The sequence below is a fragment of the Eretmochelys imbricata genome, chromosome 1, assembly GCF_965152235.1.
Source record: "Eretmochelys imbricata isolate rEreImb1 chromosome 1, rEreImb1.hap1, whole genome shotgun sequence".
NCBI classification, from domain to species: Eukaryota; Metazoa; Chordata; order Testudines; family Cheloniidae; genus Eretmochelys; species Eretmochelys imbricata.
The window spans coordinates 262,051,952-262,073,568 of NC_135572.1; the positions used below are offsets into that span (position 1 = coordinate 262,051,952).

Genomic DNA, 21,617 nt, shown 5'->3' on the forward strand with positions numbered 1-21,617 from the left:
CTGGAGGATTTTGCATGTAGTCTGATATATTTTAGATTATTTTGTATAAAAAATAGCCTAACTACTGGGAGCCTTAAGCCTGAAAATGTTATCTGTTTTTTCTTAAGGATCTTTTCTCTTACTGGTCTAGAAGGGAAAAAACAAAAAGACCCCCCTCCCTCCCCAAATAAAACAAAAAGAACCAAAACTAAATAATACACCGTATGCTACATTCTCTGTCCTGTGTCTACCATTGTGACATTGCATTATTCCTCTATGTTGATTCATGGCCTATTGTTAAAAAAGGTAAGACAAAATCTGCTTCCACACTGCAATACGTATTATAGAAAAGAAGTTTGGAAGAATCTCAAAAGACTTGGAGTTTAGGATCTGTTCAGATAAAAAATCGACTGTTCAGTGTCCTATCTGAACCTCCAGCAAAGAGATCTCCTACCATATTTTTGTGACACTTCCCAGCTCAATAAGACACACCTATGGTCAGGCACCTAGTACGTGGTTTTGTAAATCATCTCAGCCTTCTTTCTCTCCTTCCTCCCAAAATTTCCCTTCCTTCCTCCTCCCTCTATCTCCCTTCTAGTGCCCCTTCTCTGTCTGCTGTGCTCTTCTGCACAGAGCAGGGGAGCCAAAAAGGAGGAATGAAATCTGTCAAGAGTGAGTAAGATGACTGCCTGCCTGTAGCTAGCAGATGCATCTGCAGCTGAAACTATAACCTTGATGGTCAAGGGAAATCCTGCTGCTCTGTGGGACATAGGGGGAAAGTTAGGGTCTGTTTCAGCAAATAAGAATTGCTGGTAAATATTATCCCATCCCCCAGTGTAATGGTCTCCTTCACTAACCCAAATTCCAGTATCTCCAGCACCATCTGATTCCTTCCTTCAGCATTTTCAGAGGTCCCGACCTGCAAATCTGTTTTCCGTCCTCACCTCGTGGCCTGTCCAGTTGCCACTCAACAAATCACACTCCCAATCTTTAATACTGGGTTCAAAACCATTTTTTCTCCTGCCCCAACAAGAGGAGTAGAAAAAAGTGGATGGAAAAGCAGTCGGGACATATTGAGGAGAGCAATTCTGCTGACCTACTCTCCCATCTGGGAAAAGATCAGGGCAGATGATCTGAGTCAGAGCGTGGCAAGCAGCCTGAGGACCTACTCTGCTGAGAGTTAAAGGATAATGTGGTATACGGGTTTATTTATCTCATACACAGTGATGGCAAGTGTCATATCTGCATCAAGTATCATCTGCAGCTTCCCATATGGAGACCTGAAGGGGTCAGTTTTGTCATTTTCCAACGCGTATGTGAAGCCAGTCAGAGCGTTAATATGATAACATGTTCTGAAGAATCAATATTCTGGTGATATCAAGATCCATATCCCTACCTTTTCCTGCTAAGGCAATTCTATCTTGATATTTTCTCCCTATTTTGGGGCCAGATTCACTCCTTTGGTTCTGCTAGCTCAGTGGCTCTCAACCTTTCCAGACTACTGTACCCCTTTCAGAAGTCTGATTTGTCTTGCGTACCCCCAAGTTTCACCTCACTTAAAAACTACTTGCTTACAAAATCAGACATAAAAATACAAACGTGTCACAGCCACTATTACTGAAAAATTGCACACTTTCTTATTTTTACCATATAACTGTAAAATAAATCGATGGGAATATAAATATTGTACTTACACTTCAGTGTACTGTATCGTATATAGAGCAGTATAAACCAGTCATTGTCTGGATGAAATTTCAGTTTGTACTGACTTGGCTAGTGCTTTTTATGTAGCCTGTTGTAAAACTTGGCAAATATCTAGATGAGTTGATGTATCCCCTGGAAGACCTCTGAATACCCCCAGGGAGCTGAGAACCACTGTGATCTCAGGTTTCAGGCTCCTGGTAGCAATATGTTCACATGGAGCTGGAGCATGGTAGCACAAGCCTTCTGCAACCCAGTTCCAATGGGGATCCCAGAGTGGGCTGCCTTAGCCCACATTATGATCTTCTTTGGGGCTAGCAGATACACTAATTCAGAAGTCTGGTGACCCTCTACTTGCAGGGTTGCCCTAGAGTTGCAGTCATAAAATAAAGCTGCTTCCCCCTACAAGGGAAAGATGAGCTGTGGTATCTTTGCTTGCCTTCCTCTGCGGGTTAATGTCTCACCCAGCACAGAGAGATCTTGGCTTCATTTGTTCCTTATCTTGGTGCAGTCGAACTAGTCCCTTCCATGTTTCTGAGGTGGGGCCCCCATGCAAGATTCGTGTTCAGCCACATCAAATGCTGCACAGTGGCCAAATGATACAAGTAAAGATATATGGCCTTGTCCATCAGTGCCACCAGTGCTCCCTCTTTTCCGTGTCCTGGTATGAATCCTGACTGAGAGGGCTCCAGGACACTAGTTGGAATTGGAAACAAATCTTTGTGAACTTCCCTATTAGCTTGCTCAGCAAAGAGAGATTAGACAGGAGGCAGTAATTAGCAAAATCAGTTGCCTCAAGAGATGGTTCCTTAAATACATCCATTCTGTGCATCCGATGAAGTGGGCTGTAGCCCACGAAAGCTTATGCTCTGATAAATTTGTTAGTCTCTAAGGTGCCACAAGTACTCCTGTTCTTTTTTTGGAATTAAGTAGTGTTTAGTGGTGGGACAGGCTCCAGCCAGGTCAACAAAGTTCTGAAAATAGGAGTCATTTCTGAGCAGGAGCTGAACATGGTTTGACAATGGTCAGGAGTGGCTTCTCTCACCTCTGAAATATTCAATATAGGTGACTTTTTCTCCTGGAGGCAGACCTCGCCACAGTGATCCATGCCTAATGGATGATGCTTAATTAAGATTATTGTAATGTGCTTTATTTACAGCTGCCTTTGGAAACAGGTCACACACTGCAACTAGGGCAGACTGCTCCTGTGTAACTGCTCAGTGATTGTTTTTGCACCCAAGGGCAGATGAGAACCTACCTTCACTGTCTACCTCCTATCCAACAAGCATAGCTGCCAAGATTGTGCAGCTCCTCATGTGAGATGAGAGCCAATTAGCCCCATCATGGACATTACTGGCTGTCTCATGGTATAATCTCAAGAAGATGAGAGAGGGGGCCCACCATCTCAAGGGCTCATAGCTCTGCAGTCTTGCTAACTCCTGTGATTTTATCACAAGTCTTGCAATATTTAGTGGGTCTTCTTTGGTGTGTGTTTTTGTAAGCCCCAGTTCCAGGAGTCATGAGATTATTTCATTTTTGAGAAATGTTCAGTTTCTAACCATCATGGTTGTGGAGTAAAGCTGGAAAAAGTGACTCCCAAAGGCTCAAAAACCAGAAAGGAAATACAAAGAATCCAATTTATTTATTTTAAATCTCATCATTTTCAAGCCAATTTCATGATTTTGGGGCACTGACTCATGATTGTTGAATGCGTGGGGTTGGTGACACTGACTCTAGAATGCTCTCTTCCTCTCAAGAGCACATCTTTGTCATGCTAGGCGAAGCTCAGGATATTTTGTTTTCTTTTTACTTTTACGTTCCTTGGGAGGTTTGGTTTATTTTAATAACACATGATGCCATTTCCAGTTTTAAGTGAGGGGAAGACCTCTAGTGGTAATTAATATGATAGCACTTACATTGCAAGCACATCACATCTTTATTTATATGGCAGTGGCTAAAGTGATGCACCTCCTAAAATGACAGCCCAGACACAGAAATGGGACCAGATTACACTCTTCGACTTTGTGTACACACAGGGTGGGGTGGAGTGGGGTTGGTTAATTTGCACTGAGTTTTTTGGCACACTCACTTGGATGTATTAAATAGCATGCAGTAATTGCATACAGGCCGCCTGCTGTTTTCAGGTTCAGTACCGATCAATACTGCTGTCTACGCATCAGGGACTTTGTGCAGAGTAAGCATGCAGCATTCTGGACAGCTATCCCATAGTGCTCTGGTGGAACCCCATTGAAGTCCATGGGACTGTACGGGTGTGAACATAGCTGCCCAAGTCGTGAGGCTCCATGTGAGACATTTCTCTGCCTGTGCAGTTGAGGTGTTCTGTGTGCGGGGATAGATCCAATCTCTCCTATCCTACAGAGGGGCGGAAGGGGGAGAGGAGCCAAGGGTAGCTGGGGAGGGGATAGAGGGAGCCAGGGAGATGGTGGACACCAGAGTGTTGGAAGGAGTCAGGGGCAGCCTGAAGGAGGGAGGTTGTTGTGGGGCGGGGTGACATAGAGCAGGTTGGATGAGGGAATGTGGGGTAGCCTACCTTATTGTGCCCCAGGCTCCTCCAGCCTCTTCCTCTCCTCACCCTGCAGCAAGGACTTGGTCTAGCCATCAGCGCCTTCATCTCCCAGCGGCCCACAGCGCTGTCTTGAAACCAGCAGCAGGGTGTTGAGTGTGGAGGTAAAGCAACAGTTTCTCTACACTCAGTGACAGCACCATAGCAGTGCCAGGTGGTGGAGGGGGTGAATTTCAGGGGAGCCCTGCTGTTCCTCTGCAGGCTTGCTGTGATTGTGGCTTTGCTAGGTGTATGACATCCTCCAGGCAGGGCTAGGGGAAATGCACTGTGGGACTGCTGAATGTGTGTCATGTCCAGTGCATCATACACATCAGCCGTGTGTAAATTAATGCAAAATGTGGCCCCATAGTATCTAAATCCTTCAGCAATAGTTCCCATAAGTCGGAGCATTTATATGTGGCTGCAGTGATGTATGGGGCTGCTCCAAAGTTCTTTACTTGTCTGTACCCTTTGCCCCATTCCTACCTGCTAACATCTGAAAGCTGTAAAGCTCCAGCGATTTGGAACAGATACAGTGATAATAGTGCTGATGGCTGAGCTCTTATTAGCCCTAGCCAAAAGACCAGGGTCTATTCTCATACTCCTGGATCCTGGCATTCAATATAGTCAGTCACAGGACACAGCTACAGCCATTCCACTTGAGACACGTGGCAGGGGTCAATAGAAATACTCGGAAGTAGTTGAAATCTTTTCTTGAGTGTAGTGATGGGAAATGACACTTCTGCCTTCAGACCTCTCACGTGTGGAGTTCTCAGAGCTCAGGTCTCTCCTTGGTCCTATTCAATATTTATGTGCAGCCACTGGGAGAAAAGATGAAACTTCTTGAGCTCAAGTGTCAACAATAAACTGATAACACATCTCTGCTGTTTGCAGTTTGTGGTAACTAAGGGTAAAAGCAGTGGGGAGTGCTCAGTAGCTCAACTATCTCCCCTCTCCCTGGCTTGAGGGAGCAGTACTTCCCAATAACTGCTTCTTTTCCTGGATGGGTGTGGTGAGAGTTCTCCCTCCTGTTTTAATCTACTTTAGCCATGGATGATAACTCCAGGATGATTCAGTCATCCCAACATGGGGCTGAGATCAGCATACACACGTGGAAGAGTTGGCAAAAGCTGAATCCTAGCAAGACAGAAATTATACCTCTGAGCAGAGGGAAATGATTTAGAGAATTGGTCACCATGGTACAGCCCCCGCCAATTGAGGATGCATACTCACAGATAATCGAGACAGTCAGTCGTTCGGAGTTTGTCTGGATTTCTTGCTGGCACTATGCTTGCTTTTAGCAACAGCCACACAAAACATCTACAATCTATGACCAGCTGGGAAATCAGGTCCCAACTTTGCTGGTGATGAACTGACCATGAAAATGGTGTATCACCTCCTATCTGGCAACCCTGAGAAGACTGCAACTGGTGCAGAAGGCAACCACATCCCTCATCGGCACCACAGATTACCAAGAGCACCTCACCTCTGTGCTCTGCTGACTCATTACACTGTCCCACCCATAATAAAGAATTAAGTTTAAATATCTCAGTCCTTATTTTCAAAGTGGCCTAGGCCCAGAATACCTAAGAGACTGTCTTGCCCTCTGGGACCGTCACTGTCATTGATGGCTCTATTCCTCAGGAACAATAGGATTGTCTACCTCAGGGTTCAAGCTCATCTGGACACAAGACATGAGGGCCTTCTTTGGGGCTAGTCCCACACTATGGAACTCTCTCTTGTGGGAAATAAGCACCAGCATAAACCTATATACCAGTCCAAATGCAAGGAGTGCTGCTTTGATCTGGCTTAAAAACAACATATAGCGTAGCTTGGCTCTCTCACCAATAGAAGTTAGTCCGGTAAAAGATATTACCTCCCCTGCCTTGCCTCTCTAACATAGTGTAGCATGTTCATTTACTCCACACCCCACATACACACATGCGCACACACACAATTTCCCCCTGGAGGTGAATGAAAAGCAACTGCATTTGATAGACATTAGTCTCCTTATTTAATTTTCTAATTCTGGAAGCCTCTCAGATCCCATGGTGATGGTGCAGCATAAGAATCTGAATAGACTGGAATAAATAGAGACTGGGGGGGAGAAAAATATTGCCACTGGTTTTACTGTTGTACTATACATTGGGCAGGGGGAGCTCTTTGGAGGGACAAAATAAGATATTTTTCTATCTGATTAGGAACAGTTCCCCTTAAATAGGGGTAGTTCGTTTATATGTCTCTCTCCTTGAGTGTCCTTGTTCTTCCTACAAATTTTGACTAATCCTTTAACACCAGCGGTGGCTCCTGCAATAATTAGGCACAAAAATGCCAACCCAGTATGTGGCTGCAAACAAACTCTGTGACAAAATCCAGCAGTCCCTTGGTGCAGATTATGCCAGAAGATGAAGGGAATGTGAATACTTAAAAGGCAGCATGCAGGTTTCCTGATGTGAATCTCAACCTATTTTGCCTACTTGATATCTGAGGCCAATAATACTAAGGAATTATTTAAGTCTAGGCCTTTTTCAGTGTGGGGCCAGAACACACTTTGATTTTACTTGATGTAATATTTCATATACTTGAGTTCTGCAATGAAATAGTTGTTACAATACAGACAACAAATTGTACAGTATTATAGTGGTTATGAGGGGTTTGAATTAATTATTCTTATTAGAGATGAGCCAGAAACAAACTCCTGCCCATAAACTTGGGGATTATTCAAAATCAGAAGCCTTATCCAAATTTTACAAATGGCTGCTGCCTTTATAAAGAGGCTAGAATATTAAAAATACCGTAATTTGACATTTGAATCTGGATCCAAATTTTGTAGTTTCAGCACATCTTTAATAGGTTTGTCAGTATCTGTAACCCATTTATCCTCATTGTCTCCTTGACAAGAATGACATGTATATTGACATATATCCGGAATGTTTTTATTTCATTGTTTAATATGGATCCTGATTAAAATAATTTAAAAGATTTTTATTTTCAAATTTAAAAAAGAGACCCCTCCTCCACCTTTGGCAATAATTAAACTTAGTCTTCGCAAAGTGGTTGTAACTGGACTAATTTTGCCATTCCTGTTAGTGAAAACACTATAGTTTCTGGATAGCATTTAGATTGTGCTCTCCTTACCGTTATCAATATAATATTTCCACTCAGAAAACACCTGAGAAAAGGAATGGTCACAAAGTTAAATCATGGTAATTATTAGTATTATTTCTTTTGTGACAGCATCTATGAACCCCAGTCATGGACCGGGCCCCCAGTGAGCTAGGTGCTGTACAAACAGAGAACAAGAAAGATGGTTTTTGCCCCAAAGAGGATAAACTTTCCAAATGAACCATTATAATGAATTAAAATATTAAGATGCAAATAATTGTGGAATCTACCACAACTTTACTAAGTTATAGTCAAGCAAACAACATCTACAGACTCATTACCTTCTTTTTGCATTTTAGACAAAGGGCATGGTGAGCAGTTTCAAAGAGCCAAAACACCCAGATAACTTAATTGATGGAGAAGGGTTTGAGGCTTACGTCTCAGTTTGGGCAGTAAGGTTTTAGGTGCTCAGATATCATGATGATGATCATGGTGGGGAGAAAAAGCCTAGATAGAAGTTTCTGGCCTTAGTTACATCGATGCAACATTATTGACTTCAATTGACAGCAACATAATGTTCTGCTCTCCATTTCTTACAAATCAGTTGTTGCTTGAAAAAAAATTACATATATAAAGTGAGAACATATTTAGAATACGTTTTCAATGGGTTTTTTACATTTCCAAAGCATTACAAAGTTTAAAAAGTTGACCACAACAGCCCACAACTAACTGTGATGATGAACCCAAAACCAAGTAATTAAAAAACCTCTACAATATAAAGTAACATAAGCTGTACCTAACACTGTTAAAATAGAAGCACCTTGCCCATGCGTTATCCATTAACCCAAACTTATTCAGACAACAAATAACTTATTTTTAGAGAGACAGCCAAGCTCTCTCTAAATCACACACTCCAAGTAAATATGAAAACAATTTTCGAGTCTTAGCTGCCAATATTAAATCTGACAGTTATGCTTTCATAATATGTGTAACCTTTCTGCCAGGTAGAGCCAGCAGCAACCAGGGCCGGGTTTAATATCTAGGAGTTCCTTTTCAACAATACAACACAGAACTGAGTCAAGCCCCCACCCAGTAACCTGGGAAAATTACACACCACCCTGGGCGCTTCTGAGAGGCAATACTTACCCAATCTCAAGCACAGAGTCTGTGTAGAAAAGGAACTTTTAATGAAAGGGGAGAAGTCACCCAACATTACTTAGGGAAAATGCCACAAGCAGGATTCATAAACAAAACTGTGAGCAGGACACCCACCCCAGAGTGCGTGGGGCAGTGCCTTCCACCTCATGTTCTTGAGTTCTACAACCAAAAGTTCCTTTACAGTGCCCCCCTCTGCTCCCTCACCATACCCCACTCGCTGTGGTTGTCCTTGGTCAGAGAGGACCCAGGGTTCAGAGGCGCATCTGTGTGAGTTCACCTCCCACCCGGGGAAGAAGACACGTGGCTTGCTCCATCATCTGAGCACTTGCTCTGGCCTGGCCGCCCCGCCAGCCGCTGTTCCTCGCCGCCTGGCCGCCCCGCCAGCCGCTCCCGCCAGCCGACTGCTCACCACTTTTGCCCGCTGCTCCTGCCGGCCAGCTGCTCACCACTTTTGCCAGCCATTCCCCACCGGCTGCCCGTCAGTCACCTTCTGCTGCCACCTGTCTCTCTGCTGTGACCTCTGTAAGTCAGTCTCTTGGTGATTTTTTTAGCTCTCAGCAGGCAGGGCAGAAACAGTGCCACACCACAAGTGATTTCAGCTCTTATTGAGTACTTAAAGTAAAAAAAGGCTCCTAATGAAGCCTATTTAGCTCTACCTTTGAATAGCTGGGAGGAACAAGTTAAACCAGACTGGGGACCATTAGGGAGAATCAACACATCCTGTCTGGGACACCTGTCCCCACCCCTTTTAATTTCACAGCAGTCTGGCATTTGAGCCCCAGCCTTAGCGAGTTCCTTTCAACTGAGCGTGACCCTTTAATCAGGACAGGCTCAGCACAGTTCTTCTCCCCTTTACTCATGCAATAAAGATAACAACATTTCACTACCCCTGCATTCGGATTTAAAATTTTTATTAAAGCTAATGTTAAAATTATATAATACACAGGTTAATGAAAGAGTATCTGTACATCTGGGTGTAGTGCTTAGATTACATTAGTGCAAAAGTACAAAATCTGGTTTAAACATCAAAAAGTACATATAGTACATAATCTGAAATAACTCACATTTAGGTGAATAAATTTAACGATACAGTTAAGATATTAGAATCAGATTACTCGGGTATATTACTCATGAAAAGTTATACAGAGAGTTGGTTGTAGAAAGTAAATATAGGAATGGGTGAGCATTTGGGATAGGTTGTCCCTTAGTAGATATAAACCATCAGAGAAGTATTTTAGTTACTTTCCGATTTCGCTTCTCATCGGCACTCGAGCTCATTTTAGTGTTTTGTAACCCAACACTAGCCAAAGTTGATCACTTTTGAGCAACACAGCTCCTGTCTGCTGGATACCTTCCAAGAGTACGTGTGTTCACATAAATAAAGTTTGCTCCTGAAGTCTTGGCCCCCTCCCAGCTAGCTGTCAGAGGAGAACTCTTCAGACCCTGCTTATATCTGAATTTGGAAAAAACAGACAAGAGAAAGAATTTACCCTGCAAATAAGGGCACATTATACAGACAGACTGTTAGCTTTTGAACCCTTTCAGAAGTTTGAATAGTCCAGAGGATGACAAACTACCATGATGACCAAAAAAAAAAAAACCCTTGGCAGTGGCCACTTGCAAGTAATTAATGTTACCATGGTACTTGCAATACAAAGCCACAACAATGTTAATTACTTGGAATGACAACATTGTAATGATTTTGATGGTGACCACTGTAGAAGAAATATCTGTGAAGAATTAAAAAGGGATTTGGAGAGAAATATGTCATAGTGCATTTAAGTTGAATAATATAGTCTCTGGAGCTTTTAAAATACAAGGTTTCACCTGCTCCTAATTTTCTCCTTCTTTACAGTGGCCATTGTTTGTTTGACCCAAGAGAGGGAAAGGAGGTGTTGGAACATGTTGATTCAGTGAAATTTAGAGCACAAATAAGAGGAAGTTCATATCCTAGAATATCAGGGTTGGAAGGGACCTGAGGAGGTCATCTAGTCCAACCCCCTGCTCAAAGCAGGACCAATCCCCAATTTTTGCCCCAGATCCCTAAATTGCCCCCTCAAGAATTGAACTCAGAACCCTGGGTTTAGCAGGCCAATGCTCAAACCACTGAGCTATTCCTGTTGAGCAAGAGGGCATTGATCAATATGTGTAAATTTGTGGAAAATCTGGTGCTAGGTGTGAACGTAGATTGGGGGCTCCAAGCAGCCTGGACATCCTTTGAGGCTGCTGACCCATAGAAAATTGGTGATTACCACCGCTTACACTATAGGTATGGAGGTGGCATTTTATTCAGAGGGAGTAGTCTTTGTCATTAGGCAGCCTCCTGAGCCTGCTTCCTTCCAAGGACTAGACTCTTAGAATTTGTCTGACGTAGTTGTTGTACAAGAAGTGATGTCCTAACACACGTGACCAGTCCTTCCCTGACTAGCCAGTAATCAGCCAGCCAAGGAAGAAATTCTAAAGGTGTCATGTGGGCTGCAGAATTGCAACCATTACAGAGCTATCAGCAAGGGAAACGAGAAGTAATCTGCTGGTCAGCCAAAGATTCCCAGCTCCTCCCAAATCCACAGTGCCACTGTAAAACAGCAGTCAGGCTTTTACATCGTGGCTGGTGACTTAAGGCAAGAGACCCCCACACCCTCGTTTTCATTCATGAGTGGTGGCATGAGAGATCCACCAACCCTCAGACAAATGAAAGGATTTTCGTTTAATTAAAAGAAAAATCATAGGAACTTGTCACTTATCCGTGCTAGAACAACACAGGGAGGTTACTCCATCCCTGAGCCTGCTCCCATGGTCTCGACAGCCCCAGAAGCAGATGGGCAGGAACAAAAGGCAGCTGTGGATTTGTTTGGAGGTGGCTGGTTCGTTGTAACAGACTGACCTTGCCTTACAGTAGGATGTCCTGCCAAAAGCTAACATCTGTGTCCTGTGCAGTTTGCAAGGCTATAAATACTTCTGGGGGGAAGAGCCATAAATTGGCCATGCAGTTGGGCTGTTTGGTTCTGTTTGCATTGGCATTTCAGTCACACTTAGGGAAAGACTTCTATTTCTATGAACACACAATTTCACATGTCATTACCCTTAAAAGCACTCTTGAAAATATAACCCTATATGTTTAGCTCTCTTAACCATTCCTTGTAAGTCATATTTTTCAAGATTTTTAGTATTTTAGCCATTCTTTCCTGACCTCTCCGAATCATCACTATATTTCCTGTAGCAGTGTGCAAACCTTGTGTAGTATGCCATGTACAGGCTCACTTACCTCCTTAATTTTACGTTCTCTTCTATTTGGTTCCTATGCTGTGTCCATTACTGTAGTGTCTTTCTCTGTTAAACTTCTGTTTATATAACATAATATTGACCTCAATCCTGCTGCCTTTATTCATATGAATAGTCCCACTGATTTCAATGGGACTATACAGCTACTTGTATGAGTGAGAACTGCAAGATTGGGCTCAATACTGTGTTTGCTTGGGGTTTGTTTTGTTTGCTTTTGTTCGTGTAGAGTTTTAGGGGATTTCTGGTAAAATATTACACTTCCCTTTCCATTTTCCATCTACTAGACCATCCATATGTCATTTTTTTTGCAGTATTACCAATGTTCTCCTATTCTGTACTTGTGTTTCCTGATTTTTGCTCTGTCTCTAAGACTACTTTGTATTTATAATAATTGAATTTCATTTTTTTCCAACCTACTCATCACTCTCACTTTTCAAGATCTTGTTACATTTTCTCCTCGGAAGCATTTACCCTTCCCCACATCCTGCTTTTTAAAAAATCACTCCCCAATTTGACCATTTATCTACTCTTTCCTCCAGGCCATGAGTCAAAATATTAAATACTGTCTGTGGGATTCTAGCAGATATTTCTCTCTGCTACAGCAGCTGGAACCAGAATCCCCACTAGCCATGGATGCAGCAATGCACTAGTGATGGATCCTCTGTAGGATACCACAAGGCATTGAACCATCAATAATCACACTGAGCTTGTTTTTTTCTAATCAGTTTTGTGCTCACCTTATGGTAGTTCTGCCAGTTCCCATTTCTCCAGTTTTCCTTCAGGAATATTTTGTCACTATGTCTCAGGAAAAAATAGGTGTTTAGATTTGGGCAACAGCCCCAAGCAAAGAATGGTGTTTAACGTGCACCACCCAGGAGTAGCCCCCCCAGAGTCAATATGACTCAGACACACACCTCAGAGTCACTATTGTTGTTGTTGTTGTTGTTTGTTTATTTTATTATTTATTCTATACTTTTATTTATATTACTGTAGTACCAAAGAGCCCTAGTCACGGACAGAGACCCCATTCTTTCCTGGCTGCCTCCTTGTTATAGAGCAGTGAGAATTTGCCAATGGCCTATATCAAGAGTAAATTACGACCTCCACCCTTCTGCTGGGTCCGTCTATATCAAGAGTAAATTATGACCTCCACCCTTGTGCTGGGTCCGGTGCACTGGCCAGCTGTTAGAGAGATGGACCCCAGGTTTCAATCTCCTATTCTGGGGAGGAACAACTAACACCTACACCCCCAAACTCCAGGACTTGTAACCCACATAGGGATGTAAGAGAAGTTTGTGCTCCTCCTTATTGCCTTGTGTGAGTGTATAGTGCAATTCATACCTAATCCTTTTATGAAGAAGCCCATTTAGTAATACTTTGCATGCACCAAACTAAGTTGACTTCAGTGGAGCTGTGCCTGCGTATACCAGCATTGAATTTAGCCTGTTGTATATTTAGTTTGCCTATTATATGCATATATGTGTAAATGGTGAAGAAATAGTTTAATGTAAGCAGTAATTCCTGGTGGCAGATGCTTTTGCAGGTTTAAGATATTTTCTAAATCTTTCTGTGGCTGTTTGTCAGCCATTTGGACCATATTCTGTTAGGCCTGAAAAATCTGGAAATGTTCAGCTAAAATTTAGAAGTTCACAATCTCCTAAAAATATGTTGAACACCCAGTCTCCCATAGTATCTTTATAATAAATATTTTATTATGTGTATGTTTATATTGCACATGCAATCACTAGCATTTTATGCTATGATGTTATGAGTCGGGCCCTACCAAATTCACGGCCATGGAAAAACACATCACAGACCGTGAAATCTGGTCTCCCCCCATGAAATCTGGTCTTCTGTGTGCTTTTACCCTATACGATACAGATTTCACAGGGGAGACCAGCGTTTCTCAATTTGGGGGTCCTGACCCAAAAGGGAGTTGCAAGGGGGTCACAAGGTTATTTTAGGGGGGTCGCGGTATTGCCATCCCTACTTTTGCGTTGCCTTCAGAGCTGGACAGTCAGAGAGCGGCGGCTGTTGGCCAGGTGTCTAGCTTTGAAGGCAGCACCCCACCAGCAGCAGCGCAGAAGTAAGGGTGGCAATCCCATACCATGCCACCCTTCCTTCTGCGCTGCTGCCTTCAGAGCTGGGTGGCCGAGATGGTGACTGCAGATTGAGGGCCCAGCTCTGCAGGCAGCAGCACAGAAGTAAGGGCGGCAATACCACACCGTGCCATCCTTACTTCTGCGCTGCTGCTGACGGCGGCGCTGCCTTCAGAGCTGGGCTCCCGGCCAGCAGCCGCCGCTCTCCAGCTGCCGGGCTCTGAAGGCAGCGCCGCCGCCAGCAGCAGTGCAGAAGTAAGAGTAGCAGCACCGCAACCCCCACCTACAATGACCTTGTGACCACCCCACAACTCCTTTTTGGGTCAGGACCTCTCCAATTACAACACCGTGAAATTTCAGATTTAAATAGCTGAAATCATGAAATTTACGATTTTTAAAATCCTATGACCGTGAAATTGGACTGTTAATTTGGTAGGGCCCTTGTTATGAGTAACAAATGCAGCTGTAGTTTGTGCCAAACATGTGGCATACCGTGTGAACTAGTAAAGCAGCGATTGCTCCCAGAGATCTCAGTGTCGTTGACCTGAATCCTGCATGTTTGTGCTTTTTAAAATTGGCTCAAACTATTGTGCAAAGACAGTTTTATTATGGATTTGCTTTTTAACCTGTGTTGTAAGCATATTATTCCAGGAGAATCTGTTATTGCCATTACTTGCTATTTTCTGTGATTGTGTGCTCTGCAGTAATCTTAAGTAATCTTACAAATTCATTGTTGTGATAAAGTTTCATCCTTGTGCCATTGAGTAATGATGGAACTGTCGAGTGCTTATTGTGTCTGCATCAATTTTTTAGTTCTATGTAGATGTCCTAAAATCGGGGGGGTTATGGGGCTTTCTCTTTGTACATACTGTAATGAGTAAATCTCTTTGTAATGTTCTCTAGTGTGTTTTACTGTTGTACAGTTTCAAACAGCACTACTTTAAAATACATTAGGGAACCTTTGGTGTGCCCCAGCAGGGTCTACACAGACCAATTAATGAGCAACCCGTGAGTGTGCTTTAGAAATCACATCCCCACAGTCTGCATTACTGCTGTGTAGATGAGCCCTTAGATACAAGTAACAATTTCTGTTGTTTTTGGTGGGTTTTTTTGTAAAAACACTGATTTAATTTTTTGTGGGGGAAGGTGGCTGGGTGTTGGTGTTTATCCGTTAAAACTTAAAATCAAAAACCTTAATCATATATTATGTAGAAGTATACATTCTCTATTTTATTATTCTATATTCTGTACAATGAAAATTGTTATATAGATACCAAAGATTTATCACTTTATTTTGATATTTATTAAGTAATTTATTAGAATAAAAATACTCCTAGATCTACATTTGGCATTTTCCCTTTTGATCCTTATTTAGACTCTTCATTCCCAATTACTCCATTCCTTCCTGACTTGCTGTTAGTGGAAGGCTTTAGAACTCAAGTGGTGCTGTCCCTTACAACTATAGAGCAGAGTACAGGCCAAAGAGTGCTGAGAAATTGGACTCCACACCCCACCGCTTCCCAAACATGTATCAACGTCAAAGAAAAATACATCTTTTCCTTAAAAAGATAAGGCTGAGTTGTGTAAGAATCAGATATGAAATGCCTGTCTTCTCTGGATTTACAGCTTCAAATCCTGACTGGATACACCCAGCCCTTCATCCTTCTGAGGTAGATACATTGAGCTCCCCACAGTTTGCTGCTTGAGGATCTTTTGAATAAGACCATAAAAACTGATGTCTTAACTACTCAGTGTGAACGTTGAAGATTCTATGGCACTGCTTGTAAGGGTGGGAAGTTTGTCCTGGTTGCCTGGCCAAAATTGCTGTCGTCCTCTTCTGGTGTGCAGTGTGCTGAACACTGATTGTCCTCAAGCTGCCACTTTCTGCCCCGGAAGGAGTTATCTTTTAGCAGAGCTGAATTCATATCATTTGTGAAGCCTTTGGAATGATACTTTATTATTTTTGTTTAAGCATCTATGATTAAAGTCCATCTCCACCCAGGGCCAGACCCAAAGCCCCTTGAAGTCGATGGGAATTTTGCAGGGGTCACAAGGTTTGGACTGTTCCCCGGGTGAGGAGAACTAATGTGCAGTTAGAACAATATACATGGTTTCTTATAACACACGTAAGTAGGAGAAAATAGAAAAGATGGACTAAAAGCTACCTTTCAACTGACTTAAAGTAAACAACATGAACAATAAAAGCCATTAACTTGCATTAGCATTTCACATTCAGCACTTCAGTGCTGCAGCTGGTTCAAAGGAATATCAAGAGGGCAAAAGAGGGTGACAGTGTGAGAGTGGTGGGCGGGGGACCTGCGTCATTCAAAGGTAAAGTGAAACAGTGATGCCATAAATGATGGTGTCTGTCCTCTGATTGTTCTCTGATGTAGCTATTTCTCACAATTCACAGAATCGACGACTGCTTCTGTGCTTCTCGAAAACTGGATGCAGTAGCCACAGAAGCTAAATTCAAGCAGGATCTGGGATTCCGAATGCTGAACTGCGGCCGAACGGATCTAGTTAAACAGGCCATATCTTTGCTGGGGCCAGATGGAATTAACAGCATGAGTGAACAGGTACAAAATTTAACTTTAAAAGCCAGGAGTTGTGACTATTTATTAAAGAAAACAACCTTCCAACACTCTAACTTTATAAACAGATGGCTCTTAACTTAATCCTTTTTCTCTGTTACTTACTGTTACTAAGACTCCATCAGGTGTACATTCAGGCTAAACTTGGGCCCGTAGGAATTATGGATTCTTTTCTTTAGTGTTGAGGCAGATATAGCACATGAGTTAGCTTAAACTTTTAAAGTTACATTGATTCAGGAGAAATCATCAAAAGGTCATAGGAGTGCCTGGAGTCGATCTGAATACATAGTTGACCCTGGCTTGTGAACAATAGTGCCAATTAGGATGCTGGTTTTTGTGATGTGGACATCTTTCCAATACAAACTGGTCTGAGGTTCACAATGCATTTCACATAGACCACCAAACCCCCGTCAAGTGAATGTTAATAATGTTCACTTGCATATTGAAATAGGCCCCAATTTGAACTGGTGATCTGGAGACAGAAATCTCCATATTTCATTACTGTTTAGTCATCTTATCTTTTAGGTGGTGACTTACAGATAACATGGGAAATACTAAGGATTACTACAACAAAAGGGAAGTCTCTGTAAAGTGTACAGATTTATCCAAAAGTAAATTTACCTCCATGACTGCCCATCAGTGGAAACTTTGGACTGTGAAGCTCATGAGATTGTTCCCAATTCTCAAGCAGGAAATATTGACACTTTAGCAGTCATGGACAGTGCTTCATCCTTTTGAAGTAGAGTTCCATGTAGTTTACTGTGAATGGATCTTTATTGTAAGACCTTAAGAAGTGAGGTTCCCATCTGCTCTACAAAAATATTAAAGATCCTGGTGTCCTTAGCCAAAAGTTCACATTTTGCTTCCAGTTCTGCAGTACACTGTTTGGCAGGGGGCAGCCAGCTTCCACCCCAGAGATGGTTGCATTTGACCAGTGCTGTATGTATATAATATAAAAGAAGGCAGAGAGGAGATATGATTGCTCTCTATAAATATATCAGAGGGATAAATACCATGGAGAAGAATTATTTAAGCTCAGTACCAATGTGGACACAAGAACAAATGGATATAAACTGGCCATCAGGAAGTTTAGACTTGAAATTAGATGAAGGTTTCTAACCATCAGAGGAGTGAAGTTCTGGAACAGCCTTCCAAGGGAAGCAGTGGGGGCAAACGACATATCTGGCTTCAAGACAAAGCTTGATAAGTTTATGGAGAAGATAGCCTAATTTTGGCAATTAATTGATCTTCGACTGCTAGCGGTAGATATGCCCAATGGCCTGTGATAGGATGTTAGATGAGGTGGGATCTGAGTTACTACAGAGAATTCTTTCCTGGGTGTCTGGCTGGTGAGTCTTGCCCACATGCTCAGGGTTTAGCTGATTGCCATACTTTGGGGTGGGAAGGAGTTTTCCCCCAGGGCAGATTGGAAGAGGCCCTGCGTTTTTTTTGCCTTCCTCTGTAGCGTGGGGCATGGGTCACTTGCTGGAGGATTCTCTGCATCTTGAAGTCTTTAAACCACTATTTGAGGACTTCAGTAGCTCAGACATAGGTTAGAGGTTTGTTACAGGAGTTGGTGGGTAAGATTCCGTGGCCTGCGTTGTGCGGGAGGTCATACTAGACGAACATAATGGCCCCTTCTGACCTTAAAGTCTATGATTGTTAAATGCTTTGGGATGAAAGGCTCTACAGAAACGTAAAATATTACAATCAGAGACCTGTAAGGCTAGAAGGGACCTCAAGAGATTATCTAGTCCATCACCCCACACTTAGGCAGGATTAGGTATCGCTAGAAGATCCCGGATGGGTGACAGTTCTAATAGCTTTAGTTTGATAGAACACTGACCTATAACATTAATTAGTTAACATTGATAAAGTGCTTTGTAAGTGTGAAGTACTCGGTAAGTACTAACTATTACTGTTGTTTTTATAGCATGGAGTTCATTCCATGGTTAGTATGTTATAGTACTTTTAAATGATTATTCTTTTAAATAATTCTACACCTTGAAACTTTTCATAGAAAAATTGCTGTGCTCCAAGGATTCAGTCCTGCAAAGTGCTGCTCCATATGGCCTGATCCATCAAAGCACTTGATCATCTGCTTAATTTTAAAGTGATGCTTATGTGACATTTGACTTAAATGTGTGAGTCAGTGCTTTGCCAGACCAAGCCAAGTGAGTCTGCGTCTTGCAGGACTGAGCCGCCAGTGACTTGAATATTGAAAGAACAACTTTTTCATGTTGCCAAAAAAGACAAATTCCCTGTGTGCCAATTGCATGTGTTATTTATTATTTGTTGAGCACTAATTATGTGCTCATTAAAAATATATCTCCCACATATGAAGTGAGAGGTCTCATGCAGTGACACAGAGCAAGCCTGAGCTACAGAGCAAACCTCCAGGAAGGGCATATGTAAAAACAGCAGTGAGAAGAACTGCAGAACAGGGCTGATCAGAATCTCAAATTAACTTTTAGGCCCCCATCCTGCAATGTGTAGGGTGAAATCTTGCCCCCATTTTAATCAGTGGCAAAACTCCAGTTGGCTTCAATGGGTCCAGATTTCACTTGTAGTGTGCAGACTGCTGTGCTGAGACAGAGCCCGATTCAAGTCAGTAGTGTGGTGGAGCAGTCTGCGCATGTGCTGTGTCTTGCAGGATCAAGTCCACATTTGTTTTGTTAATCCTTTTCTGTCAAATTTTAACTTTAAATTTGATTTGCTCCTTGTGTTAAGTATTTATTCTTTTAAATTATGTTTTTTAACTTATGTTCTAAAAATTATCCCCAGTTATCAAAATTCAACGCTCGCATACAGTTTTTGTGAGACATAGGGACTGATCCTATGCAGCTTCTTATTGGCCTGACCATAGGCCCCTGATGTCCAAGGGGACTTTTACTGTTGGCTGCAATAGGAGCAAGATCAAGTCCTATTTGAGTGTGATCTGTACTCACCCAAGTATTCTCGTTGACTTTAGTGCAGCTGTCAGACAGAATCAGGATTATTCACATGAGTAATGGGATCATGACCCCCATTTCTACAGTTATTAATAATATATATATTTAAAAGCACATCTTTCTCAACAGCAAATCAAGGACTTGATCCTGCTAAGTGCGCACTGATTACAGTGGTCATTGCAGATGCTCATCACCTCGCAGCATCGGGCCCAACATTTTATTTTTTATTTTTACTAAAAGACACCTGCCCCAAAACACAACAAACCTCAGCCTGGAAAAAGAGGCTTTTTCCTCTCAAGGAAAACGTGAAATACGTTTAATTCAGCAAAAATGCTGGAGCTCAGTTCTTGCTAGAGAGAACAGTGTAGTGGCTCAGCTTCTGCCCATTCTGACTACCTCATTTGTCTCTGTAAATAATTTTGCTCTACGGCAAGGGACAGATTAAGCAGAAAGTGTGTGATCATGTGACAGGAAATTGATATGGGACCATAAGACAGACAATAGACATGTAGTAGAGGTACCATGGTCCAGTGGTAAACTTACCATGGAACAAGCACACTCTTGATTGATCCTCCCCCGCTTTTATTTAATAAATAGCTTTTTGTGCTGTAATTTTGGTAGATTTAATTATACCATCATGATTTCATCTAGACTTATTTCCATTGCCAAAATAACACTAACCTTAAGGGAAATGTTGATCAGCTGCAGTGGGTATTCCAGACTAATACAAATTGCAGATTAGAGTTTCCGTAGTGAAGGGTCAGCTATTCTAGTTTTCATAGGGCAGCATATCCTTAGAGCTAGCAACTTCCAACAATGCTGTCTGGCATTTCATTTAAAATTAAGTAATTGTTTAGGACTGTGTACAAAGCTTCTAGATTTCCAAGTGCTAACAATGCTGACAGTGAATAGACAGCGCTCGAGTCTAACGTATCTAAAGGGAGTTCATTATGTTGTTAAAGGGATACTGTCAAGAGGTATAGACTCAACTTCTAGGTTTTATAAAACAAGAGTTACAAAAACCTTAATATGAATGGAAGTATTTTCATTTGTTATTTTTTAACTGCATTGGAAATCTTATTGCTTTGGATTGAAACGTTCCCCTACTATTGGGAGCCCAAAGACAACATTGTTCTTTATTTAGAATACAAGAACTAGGAAATGAAACTGACAAATCTGATTTCATTGTGTTGAGTAAAACGCAGAAAGGAAACAACATAAATGATAACAGTAACTTAGATTTTTAAAATGTTCAGCTTTTAATAATATTAAAGGGTTGTTTGTAACAGAGGTAAGATTTTGTTAAACATTTAGTGTTTATCTTGACAATATACATTTAAAGCACTAACTCTTTTTTTTTTTTTTTAAGATTCTATTGTAAATTTGTCAATTCCTTTGTTTGTTTTTTAATTCCAATGAATAGGGCATGACTCCACTGATGTATGCTTGTGTCAGGGGTGATGAGGCTATGGTGCAGATGCTACTAGATGCTGGAGCAGATTTGAATGTTGAGGTGAGGACATTTTATTATGATTACAACTTTGATTTCTTTCTTTGTTTATATCTCAGACAGCCCATTAAAATTATAGCAGAGGAGGAAAACCCCAAGGCATTTAAAAATAAAATTCTGTTACCAAAAGCGTTAACATTTGAAATGAATATTGAAATGATCACAGCACTTACCGGGGCACCTCAGTATTGGGATCCATTGCGCTTAAAGGGTCAGTTTGTCAGTGGTTTACACCCAATGTAATAGTACTGATTTTGCTGGAATTGCACAGTGTAAATTAGCATAGAATGTAGCCCCGGAACTTTAAATGTAAGCTGCTCATTCAGGAGTCATAATTCTAATGCAAAGGATGGGACTTCCTGAATCGCAGGTGAGTTAAAATAGAGAGGTCAAGGCAGCACACTTTTCAAATGCCCCTGTCCCCAAGTTTGAGAACTTTTATACATTGAGCTGTCCATCTACCGCCCAACAGCACACAAGTAATATAAGGTACATTGTTGTGTTTTATAAAAAGGCTTTGATGAAAGCTGGTGGACGAAGGAGGGTTCCAACATGTAAATATCTCTTGGTGAATATATGTAACAAACATACAGTCTGTCCACCAAACAGATTGTTACCTACCCATGTTGCATGGAGTGGTGTAAGTTTTTAAAGAGCCATTTAAAATACATGAAG

At 41.9% G+C, this 21,617-nt stretch overlaps 1 protein-coding gene across 1 annotated transcript in view; it reads left to right on the top strand.

Moving 5' to 3' along the window:
* Positions 1 to 21,617, top strand: part of ABTB3 (ankyrin repeat and BTB domain containing 3) — a 272,945-nt gene that overhangs the window by 210,052 nt on the left and 41,276 nt on the right. The window contains exons 5-6 of the mRNA XM_077829043.1: positions 16,301 to 16,466; positions 20,856 to 20,945. Of these exons, the coding sequence (XP_077685169.1) occupies positions 16,301 to 16,466; positions 20,856 to 20,945 (256 nt within the window). The remainder of the gene's footprint in view (positions 1 to 16,300; positions 16,467 to 20,855; positions 20,946 to 21,617) is intronic.